Here is a 16,791-nt window from a genome sequence, read left to right as displayed (position 1 = left end):
ATACGAAATGAAAAGAAAAAGTGAAGACCAAACTTTATACGACACAGCTCAACAACACTAACAGTAACAAAACAAAAAATCTATCACTAACGGAGTAAAGTATTCTATCCGTGTGCATTCTATAATTACGTTGCAACATTGTGTTTCTTTTTTGGTCTATTTCACCCATAGATATACACATTATTATATTTCCACTGTAAAATTGTTATCAGTACATCATTGATACAACGATAATAGTCCAAGTAGAAGAGAAGTATCCTAAATTTGGTGTAGGACTGTATAGCCAGGATATAAATATGTCTCTTCTTTCAAGAAATTCTATGAAATGCCTATACATGTAAGATGCCCTCAAACTTCAAAACTCTGCCTGTTACAATGAGATCTTTTGAATATATACATGTACTCCCTATTTTCACAATAAGCGATGTTTGCAATGTAATCAAATGCAATGCATAGGACTTTATTACGGCTTTGTAAAGTACCTCGATACGAATTATTTAATTCACCTGTTACAAATAGGCTAATGTTATCTCATTGATTAAAATGGAATTGCATACATATATATTTTGCTGCCAAAAATATAGGTAGGGCAAGGCAATATAATGCAGTTCGAATTCTGACTATAATTGAAATACATTTTATTCGTAACAGGTGAATGGAATCATTCGTATCCAGGTACTTAACAAAGACCTATGCATTGAAATTTGGTTATATTACGAAAATGACCTTTTATGTCGAAACATCATTAGCAGCCCTTCTGCTCTGCGCTCTCCCGTGTGAACTTCGCGCCTATGCATTACGTTACCATGGCATATTACGTAACCATGGCATCTTAATGACATAACAGAAAGAAACCACTTGATCATAAACTCCCTGGGATCAAATTATTTGAGCCCAAAACATACTTTATCTAACCCAGGAATGTGGGTCATGAACACCCTGCTCGTGGGTATTATTCCAGAGCGGCTAAAATTGCTCAGATCCCAGATAGAACGTCGCCACGAGGTCGCTACTACTCGTAAAGCTGTTGACGAATTAATTATCGAGCTTGTATTATCGAGATTGTAACTACGCTCCGCGCCCCGTCAAATCGCTATTGTGTTTCTCCGTAAGCAAATAAAGCTGAGTATTGTCAAAGGGCGAGTAAAAAAAAAAACTCTTTTCTTTGATTTTATCTTTTGTCGTTCGTAATTACTGTTCAATTTATGTTTGACGAGTAGAATGGGGTTTGTTGAGGATAATGCGAAGAAAACCTTTAAGACCTCTTTTATAAGTAAAAGGTGCACGTAATTTTATGTTAGTTTTTTCTTTTCTATTCCTATAAATTCAAACGTAGAATATCTCTGCCAAGGATTACGTAATAAATGCATGAATACAAACACTTGCAATGGCATAGAAAGAAAATTCTCAACAAAATTTGGCAGGTGAATGACAATGACAATGACAATGATTTGTATTTGTTTAATGGCCCCTTCTGGAGCATGGAAGAAATACATTTGAATAACTAGTTCAATGTATTCAAGAAATAGGTAGTGACAATATCGGGGTGGGGGAGGGCAGGCAGAATAGGATTTGTATATGTATTTTAAATACAAAGATTATGATGATGATGATAATAATAATAATGATGATAATAATAATAATGATGATGGTGGTGGTGGTGGTGGTGGTGGTGATGATGATGATGATGATTATTATCATTATGTTACGTTGAGTGCAAGCGAGGAGGATGTCTGTCTCCTGGGGGAAGACCAATTGATCATGCCAGTAGTAGCGAGGAAGATAATTGAGAGAGGGAAAATAAAACTGCTGTACGTTCGTTGAACATGAAACGAAATTACCAAGCAACCTGGCTTTCAATTCGTAGTGACCACCTGGGAGACGAGGGAGAGCGCGAGAGAAATTGAGCGCTAGAATGTTACGTAATGGTAGGAGGGTTAGATTTGAGGAGTTAAATGATGTGTGAAAAAATTGGTCAAGAGAACCCAGAAGTGCCGAAAGAAAACAATCCAATTTTACGATAGCATCTCAAAACAGGAGCAAACGCCCTCGAGGGAACAATTGCAGGCCTCTTGTGGAAATTTGCTTCTTTATTTTTTAATTCTCCGGTTATAAATGTGGAGAGGAAGAAGAAGAGAAAGAAGAAGGAAAATAAAGTAGTTGTAGGATACTCTATCTACATCGAGTGGACATTTACTTTGTAATTCCACCCTTAAAATAGTGGAATCCATTCTACAAAAATGAATAAAACCACACCTAAAATTCAACTAAAATTTGGGAGTGGATTCGACTCCAACAAACGGAGTGATCCCGTGACCTCGCAAGAGGAGATTCCAAATCCTCCAAACATCAGAATGTGGTCATTTTTTTTTTACAATATTACAAGAACACGAAATTATTATCCCGCTTTAAGCCTAAACCCGGCAGCAAAATTAAAATACTTATTGGCGGGTGTTATGTTTTAAATTCTATATGTTATTTATTTTTCATGATTGACAATTGAAAGAAAACTAAGAAATGTATTTATTTATTTATTTCTAATCTTTTTTTCAGGGTAACCCATTCACCAATAAGTAGTGGTCTTCCATGGGGCCCTGAAATCACAACCAATTAAACATAAAATAGATAAATAAATTAAAAAATAATAGACAACACAATACAAAAATATGCCGTATCATGAAAGATGAAGGCAGTAATAGACCGATAAGAAAAACAGGCACAGCCGCAAGTTTCTTTAGAAATCATCCATGCAATGGTAGCCTACTGTTTACCATTGTTCAATGTAGCAAGTTTCATATTACCTTGTTAATTTCGTATAAATTACTATCGTGGGAAATAAGCTACTGCAAAGAACAGATTCCTTACAATTTAAATGCCCCGGCCGGGCCCCGTATCAATATGCACTCGAAGAAAACCAAAGACCAATTTTTCGGGATTTCAAGAGGTAAATAAAAATGAATATGACTTTGGTATAAAAGATTAATGGATTAGAATAGAAACGAAATGTTTGTGTTTTTTTCAAAAGAGAAATTTGTTCAAAAATAGAATAGTTTTCAAGTTTTTTTTTAAATTGCTTCTTTTCTTGACCAGACATACTGCACTCGAAATATTCTGAGTTTCTCCAAACGATCTCTTTAAATAGACCGCTTCACAAACTTTTTAAACAAAATTTGTTCTTGACAACATAAAGCTTGCCCGAGGCATGCCCTACATAGATACACGTAGGCCTAAATAATGCAGGCTGGATTCCGAATGTAGTAGTTCATTCATGAATAACAGGTTAACTAAATAACTCGTCACTATAAATGGCCCCCAGGAACGAAACGTCCATAAATTTGAATATATTAAACCGGTCCATTGTTTAAGATGAAAAACCATGAATGTGATCGGGAATTGAACCAAGGAGACACCAGCACAGACACAGAGAAGGCAATGAACCTGTTCAAAATGCGCAAGCACCTGTTGCACCGCGCAGGAGAAAAATTTCCATCGTTTATTTCACACTGCATTGTTCATTGCACATTCTTGCGGCGCCACTAATTTGTAAACACATTCCTCTTACGAATCTACATTGATGAACCGCAAGTGGAATGCGCACTTGGTTGGAAAGCGCTTGGTAGATTTTCCTTGTAGTCACCTCCGTATGTTTTCCATGCAGGTGGAAACAACAGGTTAAATACACCTGTAAATCCATGTATAGGTATAGTCGCACTTCAAAGGTTGGCTTATTTATTCTTTGACAGTGAATGCAAAATAATGGTCTATTTTGGGACTTGTAAATTGTACAAGTACCTGTCCTATTTAATGGGTCTTTATCATTATTTTTCAAAAAAATGTAGAATTTATCGTGAAAATGCCTATCTGATACTACTTTTACAAAAGCCAGTGCTACCATATCCACAGGAAATTTTTTAGACTCATATTCTATAATTTATTATCTTTTGTGTGTAAATTAATAAATGAAAATTCAGTTTATCCATAGTTTATCGCACTTCCACCCTTCTTTTTCCGTGAAACTTTCTCACGCGTATCGACGGAGTGTGCCGCAAATGTGCAAACAATTAGTCTTCTCGCCAAAACATTGTTTCTTTTGTAATTTTTGATTTGCCAAGACTGGTTATATCAGACTTTGTCAAGCCTTCTAATCTCTGGGTAACTTCTACCACAGGTTAATACAGAACACATTCGGTCATCATTTCGTGTATGATGAGACAGTGGTATCGTCTATTTGCAAGAATAAATCGGAGCTGTTTGGTGCAACATGAACAGACCACCGACATCGACATGGTTGAGTTCCGGTTTCCGTGCCATGTGCGCGCGTTTGACAGTTTTCTGCGCGCTTTAAACATGTTTAATATTAAACGCAGAAATGGCACACGAGAGAATCATGTACAATGCTACGTCCATGTACATTTGTACTGATGATGCTGTTGTGCTCGCCCATGGCATGCCATCGTATATTTTCCCGAATATTTGCAAATAATTCAATGTCCTAAATAGTCTATAAGCAGTAATTAAAGCTGTATCTAAACATACCCAACAATATTGTAGATGAAATTGATATATTTTACAAAATATTATGTGAGCGAAGCAGTAAAATTCTTCATAAAAATACTACGATTTGAAATTATGCAAAAATAAAATAAAATGCTGTAACGTAGGTTAAGATCATAAGTTACGAAAAGTTAAGAAATAACTTAATCCAACCCCCCCCCCCCCCCCGTAATGATTTTTCAAATATGTATTCACAAGTGCATTCCTCACTCGTTACGTAGCTAGATACTGATCCCCCCCCCCCCCCCCCCCCTTCCGATTGATTTGCGTATTAAAATTGAGAGACGGGGAGTGGGAGATGGGGGAAATACTTCCAGAGAAAAAGCAACGTAAAAAGGTGGCAGGTCCCTATTTATCTCTTGGGCGTGGCAAATGTAGATTAATGCCTTGCCAAAGGACATAATAGTGCCGTGTCGGAGATCGAAATACGGGCTTTGGATTTCAAGTCAAGTGCACCCGACTAGGCCCATGGACCTTACGCTACGACACTTCCTAAAAGAACACAACACGAGTTTATAATAGAAGAGACACACCTGCCAATGCTACCTGTAATCATTTTATTGACAGCCTTCCAACAAATTAAGGTGTAAACAACTTTTATAATCTGAACCTCAAAGTGGTACTTTTAATCCTTTGAAAGATAAGAAGCAAGTCTGCCTGGGAACTCTCTCGGATTAGGTCAAGTGCAAATAAACGTACGTTACTTTGTAGGTCTAATTTCGCTACACGAATCTTATCACTGATCGAGTTCCGGAAACTGTTAATGAATGGTGTCTTTATACGCTCTATGCCGAGAAGTGGAAGGGTGTTACCGCTGTAAATGAATGAAATCCAACCCTAGTAGTAAACATTGTAAAAGAAACCAGAAAAAAAGGAGAAGCAGTTTGATGAATGAAAGATGAGAATGTATTAATCACTGTAGAATTTCATATTGGCCGAAATGGCAGTGTCACTGTGATGTAACGAAGTGCCGGACAACTTGGCCACTTTTTCCTATTTCTCTTATTTTTTCCACTTTCATACAAATAAATTATTGTAAGGGTTGAATTGCCCTTCAAATAGAGTGAAGTGTCAACAGATGTAAAGGTTAACATGAGAAAGATTGATTTCTATTATAATTAAATGGATGTATTAAACTTCCAGATTAAGTTGCGATATGAATGTTGAAAGTTCCTTGCCTAATGCGCATTTGGCTCACATCATTTTTATACGTGCATGAATGTGCAATGCACTAGCGATATGACAAACGGTGAAGAGATTCATTCCAAAAGCTCCATGTATTTATCTTTCGGATAGCGTTGTGGTTTCTTGGTGGAATAACAAGAAGTCGTAGATTATGCCCCCTTCTCAAAACATAACAAAATAACTGAAATGAAAAGTTTGGGAGTATTTTGTTATAATTATCTCAATATAAATTATGCTTCAGCCTTCAGCAGTACTGGCAGATTTTGGATATGGCATAACCAACCCGTCAACAGAAAATGTGCCCCTTTTGAGTCCCCCCCCCCCCTATTATCACGAAAACAACCAGTGGTACATACTGCGCATTCAGACGATGACCTGAAGTTCAAGCTAAGGTCTACATAATACAAAGGCGGATCCAGGATTTTCCAAAGGGGGAGCTGAGGGGGGGGGGGGGGTGAAATGTTAAGAAATGCCAGCGCGAAGTTCTGAGGCATTTTTGAATGCGTAAACTGAACATAAATTTTTCTTAGCTGCTTTTCCTGCTATTTTTTTTTCGGAAGGAAAAAGGGGGCGTATGCCCCTTACCAGCTCCTTACGCAACCCCCTGCTATACACAAAGCTAAAATGGGATCAAAATGGTGATAATATCTGCCTCTTCCCCACCCCCCCCCTTGTTTTTTTTATAGTCGCGGTTGGGTATTGGTTGTTTGTAAACAATGGCGAGAAGCGTAACCCAAATAAACGTCACCCCCGCTCATTAGATTCACACATTTAACCCCAATGTCGATGACCTTATATAACATTTAGTCTGCAATGAAGACTTTATTTGCATACACAAACAATCTCCCTTGTGCCTTACAGCCATAGACGTGGGTTTTCCCTTTTAATCATGGATTGCATTCCAAGTTCACCGACATCCTAATGAAACGTGTGTTAATTACGTTTTAATGGGGTGTCGTCAAAATTGCACGGTTTCGTGAAGCAGTACTCCAACAATAATTCACCAAATATGTTAATTTCGGGGTACCCCCCCCCCCCTCCCTCCCCCGAATAGCATGTAGCAGAATAAGAATTAGGGATGGGATAAACCTACACTTGTTAATATTCATTCCCTCCAACTTGTCTTTATTTTATTTATTCTTAACTTATCAATTTAAACAATATATAACAAAATAAAGTCAAAGTATTTACAAGGCATCTCTGTAAATGTCAGATAACGTATATACTATATAATTATGTTTATATATTTTATTTACTTGTTTTGAAAACTTGATTCATGATTCCAGCACACATTCATGTTTATTTCTGTTCTTTAATGGAGAAAGACAATGGCTATGCACTGCGTAGTCGGTGGTAAATGCTCTCTCTCTCTCTCTCTCTCTTTCTTTATATATTTCAATTAAGGAAAAGATGATTGAAGAGCGTTTTGTTAATCAAACTTTCATAGCAATATTGTGAACACAAAACTGGGTTTCCGCACCTGTTTGTCTTCTTATTCAAGTAATAGTTGTCATTTTAGGACCCATTCCGTTATATTGTCTTTATACTAGACAGGATTTTAAGTCAATCTAGTTATGCAACAGACAAATCAAACTCAATCAAAAGATGGTTACTTCCACTGTATGGCTGTACATTCCGATTTCACATTATTCTCTCATTTAAGTTGTTTAATACCCGCACGGTTTACAGGGGTAAGGGGGTCATAATCCTCCCATTGTTGTTCCCAAATCAAAGCAGAGGCGGATGTCAGAGGGGTGAAGACAATGCCCCCTTTTGTCTATCCCTCCTCAATATTAAAAATCGGCATAACATCAAAAGATACACGCTCTTTACAATAGGGTGAGAGGCGATGGACAATGATAACCCTTGTGATGAGTGGGGAACTTGTCAAGAAGTATATTTTGATTTGAAACGTGCTTTGCTATTGAAATGTGATAAGGGGTATCATCGTGAGGTGTATTTTGAACCACAAAAAATGGCGTTATTTAACCCCTCTGTATCCCATCCTATATTGTAATGACATTAAACGGGGATTAAGTGTAAGAAATAGTGAGATTAGTTCCTGTGTAATCATGATCATATAGCTTTGTGAAATTATAATATGTAAGCCTATACTTAATGGCAAATTGATACCGAGTCCCATACCAAATAGAGACTTTTTTTTAAAAGTTAATGCAGGCCTATACTAAAATAAAACATTTAAGTGAACATTTTAATCTCTCATTGCTTCTAATCACAATGAAAACCAGACGATTACAGAAATTGATTAACAAAAGTTGATTTTTAGTTGCAAAATTAGTCAAAATTCCTGTTTGTTCGGAAGCGAGGTTCTATAGTTATGATGATAACTTTTGAAGTTATTCGCATCATGGCAAGAATATACATCTTCTTTCGAATATCTTATTGGAAAATCATATCCTCTCCTCCACCAGGGGTTTATTGTTTTCATATTATTAAGTCTTCAGCAGTGCATGTATTTATCATCTAAACCTGATTATTAATAACAAACAATTCAAATACTTCACGACCATTTTAGAGACCCATAGTTTCAGTATTACAAACAGAGTGTATAATAATTGAAATATTGAGCAAGGCTGAGTTCTACAAAATCAACTGATTTTAATTCGGAGTTAAGTCATGATTATTCGAGGAAGAGCTGCTCCCAAATATTATAGACACAGCAATAGCATTTTATATATTTATGAGAGATGAAAAACCTCGTAATATTCGTAATCCACAACCTTAGTGTTTGTATGGTTAAAAATGAAAAACTCGTAAACTCGTTTGAGTTCGAACATTATATTCATAATGAAAATGAAAGTCAAATCATGTAACGTGACTTTACGTGAGTCATAAATGTAGTGTCATGAAAATAATTCAACACATCAAATAAATATGATAAAAGAGAAATTCACTAATAAAAGTTTGTGAATATTAAACTGTTCCGTTTTCATTACTTCATAATGTCCCTACCCATTCGTACTCAAGGAAATTCAATTTTCTTTCATTTGCGGGATTATGTTAGTAGTGCGTTAGAGATATTTATCAAAGTTTCACATCATAGTGATATATACACTAGTTTGTGAATGTTTACTTAAATAATTGAATAATCAAACTCTCAGATTACAATTCACTTAGGTTTCACAATGATCGCGTGCCGTATACTGGATGATATCACGGAATTAATCCGTCTATTGTTAACCCTCCCCCTTGTGGATTAACATAGTAGGAGTGGATAAAAACAATACCCATCTGCTCCTTTTTTTTTCCACAGCGGCACATCACAGAGAAGAGTCATTCATAGGGTCAAGCTGATATACAATGGTCAAGGACCTTGACAATGGACTTCAAAGGTTAGCGGGTGGGAGGGGTATTGTGTCGGTCTTGTGCCCCAATCGAAAATAATGAAGGTGAACAAAAGAGGGGGATTTTGCAAGTATAGCCAACCTGTGTCCTTCTTTTGTAAAACAAAAGGAGCTGGGGAAGTTGCTATTGTATATGCAGTGGGGGGAGGACAGAAAGAAGAAAACAAAAAGGGAAATCACGTCATTTCTGCAACATATGAACATCACTCGTATTAAATTAGAAATAAACCACTTTTGAATTTTACTTGGGGGCAACTGCCCCCTCCCCAAGCATGAGAAATAAAATCAATTGAACCATGTATCCTCCACTAAAGAAAACAAAGTAAAGTTAAAAATTTATCATACCAAAATATAATTTAGAGTTAATTCCAATTATTACATGTTCAGTTTTGTCCATAATGCACTTTCAGTATCGTTTCACAAAACTGTCTCGTCAAGTATAAGCTTACTGACATTCTACGTCTATTAATTGTGATACACACGTTTCAATGGGATGTTGACAAACTTGTACTTATGACGGTTTCGTGAAACACTGCCTTCGTTACCATTCCAATCATCCTTCACCAAATATGTTAGAAATCGGAGTCAGCCTCGCCCCCCCCCCCCCCCCCCCAGGAAAGCATGTACAGATTAACCATGGGCCTACTATAATGGAGAAACCTACTCTTGTTGATATTACTTTTCTCCCACTTTTCTTTATTGTTCATTTGTATACAAAATTTTCAATTGTATACAATATATAACAAAATAAAGTCGAAATGGTTATCTACTTTCTGTAAATGGCAGATAAAAAATAATAATACTTATAAAGACGGTGCTTATAAAGCGCTTCCCGCCGAATTCTCTAAGCGCTATTCAAACAATATATTAAACGAAAACAAAAAATACAAATACAAATAAGCCTACAAATTACAATACATATGAAATATGAAAACAGTTAATCATGAAAAGCAACCTGAATAAGATCTTAAATTGGTTGACATTCTAAAAGTTTTTGACAGTGGTTGTTTGTTCCAAAGTTCAGCAAAAGCTTTGCAAAAAGAGCAATGACAAAGAATGATAAGGTATAACAGTTTATTATTTTTATACATATTATTTACTTTTTAAAAAAAAATGATTCATGAATACAGCAGATGCATATTATGGTCGATGCCGATGGCAAATGTTTATTAAATACAATTTATATATAAAAGAAACAATGATTGAGGAGTGTTTTGTGAATCATCCTTTCAATTGTGAACACAAAAGTGGGTTCCCGAACCTATTTGTCTACTCATTCAAGTAATAGTTATCATTTAGGACCCAGTCCGTTATATTGTCTTTATACTAGACAGGATTTTAAGTAAATATAATTTATGCAACAAACAATTGTAGACCAAACTCAACCAAAAGATGGTTGCTTCTAGCTTTATGGCAGTACATTCTGTTTTCACATTATTCTCATTAAAGTTGATTAATGTACGCCTGCAAAGGGTCCAGAGTGGGCCATAATCTTACCATTGTTGTACCCTGATCACGGAAATGTGGTGTGAAGGAGACAATGCCCCTTCAGTCTACCCTTCCTTAATAATCGGCATGGGCTTATCTAATGGGGAGGGGTTGCACGAAGAACCTTGCGAAGAAGAAGATTTTGTTTGGAATCACTTAATTAAATGCTATTGAAACATGATACGGATATCAAGAGGTGCTTTTAACTTGAAAATTGACGTTCTATGATCCCTCTCTATCATATCCTTTGATGTATTGAAATATTATGCTCCGCCGCCCGATTATATTTATAATGAAAAATAGAAACAAAAAGCATCTTTAGATGAGTTATAAATGTTTTCATGAAAGTAATTCAACAACAACAACAAAATCAATATCATACAAAAGTAATTCTCTAACAAGTGCTAATAAAGGTTTTCCCCGCCCATTTTCATTAGAGTTGCATTCGAATTCATGAATAGGCGTTAACTTCGAACGATTTTCGTCAACTCTCCTGCTCTCGTGGTTAATTTTTTTATTCTTTGAGCATTCAATTTCGTTTTAAATCATTCCTTTTAAGTTTATATTTCATTCGATTTAGAGAGAAATCCATTCAATTTAATGACACGAAGTTGTCATTCAATTTCGGGCCAGCTGGATAGACGTTCAATTTCGTCCTTAATATACAGTGTGTCCCGAAAAAAACTATACACTTTTGAAATGGCTGCCGAATAACAAATATATGATTTTAGGGGGAAAAGTTGTATATGTATGGAAAGCTCATAAACTCAACTTTCATATGACACCAAAAAGTTTGAAAATAATTCATGCTTGGGTGAGTACTGGTCACTTTTGTAAAGGGTATGGAAATTAGGTTGCGCAGGAATTAGCCTTCCCATTTGTGAGAGGTAAATCCTTTGGAGCTTACCGAATTGAGGGTGATATGATACATTCATGATTTGCTGAGTGAATTTCATGGTTTATTAAACCAAACTTTTATGCACGGAACAGGAATTTATTTTTCTATTGTAGCATTGTAACTTTCCCTGGTAGACTCAGTGGTGTGTTCATGAGAGTCCGGATGGGGTGATGGTACATGTTGTAATTTCCATGTTACAAACTGTTATTTTTTACATTTGTGACTTTGAATAAAAACCTTCACCCCACATTTCAGTTACCATTTACCTGAAGAATAAGTAGCCGACATCTTAGACATTCCTTTTGTCAACAAACCGTATTTGAATATTCAATTTACATTATCCCTACCTGGGTATTGAGTAAATCAATGAGATGTTCAACTAATCTTACAATAATTGAAATGTGGGGTGAAGGTTTTTATTCAAAGTCACAGATGTAAGAGAATAACAGTTTGTAACATGGAAATTACAACATGTATCATCACCCCATCCTGACTCCCATGAACACACCACTGAGTCTACCAGGGAAGTTACAGTGCTACAATAAAAATGCAATTCCTGTTAACTCATGCATAAAATGTTAATCCCATAAACCAAACATTTCACTCAGCAAACCCAAACTTATCACAATTGATCATAAATTGGTCATAGCATCCTCAATTCGGTAAGCTCCAAAGGATTTACCTCTCACAAATTGGAAGGCTAATTCCTGCGCAACCAAATTTTCATACCCTTTACAAAAGTGAGCAGTGCTCACCCGAGCATGAATTATTTTCGCAACTTTTGGTGTTATATGAAAGTTGAGTATATGAGCTTTCCATACATATATAACTTTTCCCCCTAGAATAATATATTTGTTATTTGGCAGCCATTTCAAAAGTGTATAGTTTTTTTCGGGACACACTGTATATACAAATTTCTATTTGATTTACAGGCACACACCTTCGCACTTTAATCATATTTTATATATTTCTTTTCTTTCTATTCAGTATTCGTAATATTCACGTACTCCCCTCGAGCCCCCGCCTTAGTCTGTATGCGTATATGAAAGTGGAGTTATACGAGCTCTTGACTCAATGGCGGAGGAAGGGGATATTTCAATATTATAAGGCAAAGGTCCAATTTCAAGGTACATACAGTTTGCATAATTCAATCAAACAGATTTTTTTTTTAGAGACTGTCCAAATGCTACAAATGAATTCGTGAATTTGATGCACTTACGTGCATTTTTTAATTTGAACGCGCTTTGTACACGTTTATGTGAGAAAATCATGAAATCGCATGCTTATACAATAACATTGAATGAATTGGTCAGCTTTTTTAATTTTGATCTCGGTGATCATTCAAATTCGCTCGAAATCGAATGATCGCATCGTTAAATCGGATGCAACTCTGATGAAACTGGGCGGGAAAACCTATTACAAATTACAGTGTTCCGTTTTCATTCCTTTATAATGTCCCTTTCAATTTGTATTCGAGTAATATTCCATTTTATTTCATTTACGGTATTTTGTTAGTAGGGTATTAGTGACATTTATCAAAGTTTCACATCATAATTATATTATATGCACTGTCAGGATATAGTTTTTGGATGCTTAACGAAATAATTATTGAAAAATCAAACTCTCAGATTAAATTTCACTTGGGTTTCACAGTGATCACACGATTTAATCCGTCTATTGATGAATAGAAGGGGTGTATAAAAACAATGCACATCCGACCCTTACTCCACCCACTGCGGCACGACATCAATGAGAAAGTTCATTCATAGGGTCAAACTGATAGTCATTGGTCAATTGACCAAGGACCTTGACAATGGACTTCAAAGGGTTAGCCCGGTAAGAGGGGACTATATTGTGCCCCGATGGACAAAATAAAAGTTGTTTTTAATCCCACCATTTAGACCGTTTTGAACAAAAGAGGGGGGCTTGGCAAGTAGCCAACTTTATCTTTCTTCTGTAAAAACAAATGAAGCAGTGATAGGGATTAGTGCCGTATTGTTTGGAGAGGAGGGGGACATCGAGAGAGTTGCGTCACAGCAATAAACTAACAGAAATATCAATTATGTTTATGTTCTCCGTTGAAATATTAGGCCTAAGCCAAGACCTGCTGCTAAATGTCTGAACAACATGAATTAAATTGAAGATTTTATGTAAAATAAGATTACACCTATATCATTCAATTTATTTAGAACAAGAATTATTTTTAAAAAAGAAAAAAAGAACCCCTATCCCCCCCCCCCCCCACACCTCCCCCCAAACAAGATGATATCATAATCACCTAGGCCTGATCGAAATCTCCAGACGTGTTTGTTAAGAAAATTAAAACTTTACGATATTTATAAGTATAAAGCCAGTATCGTGGTCAAAAATCATTTTAGAAAAATTGTCTCATACTCCAAAATTCTCTAAAAAGAAGAAAGACAAAAAACACCAAACAGACAAACAATAAATACAAAACTGAATAACAAAGCAAAACAAAATCAACATTATAAAGCCAGGACCAAAACATCGATGGGTTTGGAGTTCACATAACTGAATGGATAAGGTATTGTTTTGCTGGAGAAATAAAGCATTTATCGTACCACAAAATCTCTAATTTAGAGCTTAATTAACTAAGTTTTGTCCGCAATGCATAATCAGATCCATGAGTGAATATCCCTGCCATGTTTTGTTTAATAGCGGTAATTTGTAATTATACAAAATCAAAATAATTGTCTTTCATTACAATTATGCGATTTGGGCTTCGTACTAATCATACATAGAATATGCAGGATGAGAGGACTAAATAAAAGTTATAATCCATCTATTTTAAGCTTCTCCTCCCCCTTTAGGGATTAGCAGGACTAGGAGAGGGGTGGATCAAAACAATGTATACCTGTTCCTTTCTCTATGAGCTTCAAAGGGTAGCGGGGATAGGGGGTATTGTCTTGTTCCCCGATCGGTAAAACAGGAAAGGTGTTTTAATCGCCGTTTTGAATAAATAGGATAGTAGGGTTGGCAAGTTGCCAACTTTTCCCTTTTCTGTGAAAAACTAAAATATCGCTGCTGTTGCGATTGAGGGGCCTTTATACGTAATTAATTCTGAGATTTTATCTGCGTCTCGAATAAACAAGTATAATACAAAGAGCAAAGCATAAATAAAATTTAACTTGTGACAAAATATAAGTAGGCCTATGCTTACACATGGAATGGACCGATTATGAATTACCAATACTAAATGAAATCAAAATCAACTACAGCAAAATGTAGTCATACGATGTTGTTATTTTTTTCTCTTTCTTTTTCCTTTTTATTTGAAAAGAAAGAGTTGTCAAAAGCTATTACGAATAATTTAATCTATTTCCATCCCTGTATTATATTCCATAACAGAAATGCGGTAATACGTTAATTTGTGTCATTCCTACACTCAATTATCTACGTTACGCTATAATTTTGAAATTTGTTATCCAATGTAAAGTCACCAAAACAAAGTTGAGAAAGTGTTCGGATTAATCAACATTAACATTTGAATTGAATTGAATTGAATTGAATTGAAATAAATTATAATTTAAACCAACCAAACAGATTTTTTTCTTTGTTTGTTTTGTTGCTTTTTTTTGTCCAATTGTTTGAAGCACATACCCCCGCCCCCATCCCCCATCCATGGTATAATTATTATGCCCGTAGCCAACGACAGTTCATGTGTGATAATATATTTTGAGTCCCTATACTTTAACATCGCAGAAAAGGCTTTGGATAAGGCCTTTACATTCATATCACGATGTAGTCTCATATACTATTTTTACCTGAAAGAAAAAAAATGGACGGTTGAAATTCTGAAATAGCTTTGAGTTCATTATTATGTTGTTGTTTGTTTTGCATTATAATAATCATCCACGATGATGATAAACGTACTAGATTTGACCCGGACTTTACCTGCGTTCGTGTTCAAAACATTGTTTTTTTATACCCCATTCATGTTAATTGCCACTGCTCTGTTTTTTTTAGTTGTTTTTTGGTTCAGTTTTTGTTTCTGTTTAGTCTTTTCATTCGATGCGAATTTCGAGCTTGTGTGTACATTGTTTTATACCGCACGTGGTTTGAAAATTGTAAACACACACCAGACAATAGGACACGCCTCCTCATGAATAGAATAGTAGGTGAGTAGAAGGAATCAATGAAAGCCTGAAATCCTTACATACGATTGGACAAAGCTAGCGAAAAGGTCTCGAACTCAATAGCCAATCAAAACACGACATCTCCTTTCCGTGCTACTATTGGCACGTGCCACATTAAAAGCCCACATAATATGTCGCGATACTTTCTAACATTCAATTTAGATCATTCTTGACTAGCTCCTCGACGTACTTCCCATTTTGCAATATTTACTGCTCGAGTTTCCACGCACTTTAGTCACCATGTACGACCCTTTCAACGATTATTTCGGACTTAGTGGATTGTTGTCCAATTGCAGAATAAATGATGACTTTATCTCGACACCGTTTCACCACAACGATGATTTCAATTCCAACGGCGTCAACGTCCCCGTGATGTCCCGATCGAGTTCGTCTATCAGTGACATGAACAACAATATGGTCTCTGGTCTGCCCGTCTCGACGAGCCAGTCATCGACTACTGCTTCGACCGGGTTCATGCCGTTACAGTTGCCGCTGAACATCGCTGAGATCACCGAGCTCTCCAAGGTGATGAGGGGAGGAAGGCGAGCCAACAACGGCAGAGGTGGTGCTACGGGTGTCGGAGGCCGTCCGCCGAGCTGGTGCGTTTTTTGCAAGAACAACGGAGAGAGCGAGATGGTGTATGCTAGCCACAAATTGAAATCGGAGGAAGGCATCACAACCTGCCCGATACTAAGGGCGTACACCTGTCCATTATGCGGGACCAACGGCGACCGAGCACACACAATAAAATACTGCCCTGTCAACAAGTACAAAGACGAAGTAGTAGGATCGAGCTCCGGCCCAGGGACCATCGGATCCCAGTATCGAACGCCACGGACATCGACCGGACGTCGTCGTACTTCAAGTTTCAGCCTGAGCTCAGGCGGAAGTTCGTCTTCATACATCGGGGGAAACATGGTACCGGGAAACATCGCCTGATCTGAGCAGCCTTTGCAGCACGACACTTCCTCAGCTCAGCTCCGTTCTTCCATCTTTGCTAGCCAACGACAACCGACTTTGGACATAAACGACTTTGGACATAAACGACTTTTTATTTGGACATGTGCAGTTAATTTGATGTAGGGTCTACTCGTCTCGAGGTTGATGAGACTTGGACAACTCATTTTTTAATTTCTTTTTCTTG

The 16,791-nt window shown here is 36.6% G+C and overlaps 1 protein-coding gene across 1 annotated transcript; it reads left to right on the top strand.

Annotated features, from left to right (window-relative positions):
• Nucleotides 1–15,887: 15,887 nt before the first annotated feature.
• Nanos2 (nanos 2) lies at nt 15,888–16,586 on the top strand. Its single transcript, NM_001079555.1, is given in 1 exon segment — nt 15,888–16,586. A coding segment is annotated over 1 exon segment (699 nt).
• Nucleotides 16,587–16,791: the final 205 nt, after the last annotated feature.

Source organism: Strongylocentrotus purpuratus, unplaced genomic scaffold (assembly GCF_000002235.5).
Source record: "Strongylocentrotus purpuratus isolate Spur 01 unplaced genomic scaffold, Spur_5.0 spur5_scaffold_2, whole genome shotgun sequence".
NCBI lineage: Eukaryota > Metazoa > Echinodermata > Echinoidea > Camarodonta > Strongylocentrotidae > Strongylocentrotus > Strongylocentrotus purpuratus.
The sequence above is the reverse complement of the archived record's forward strand: the minus strand, read 5'-3'. Positions and strand labels throughout refer to the sequence as shown.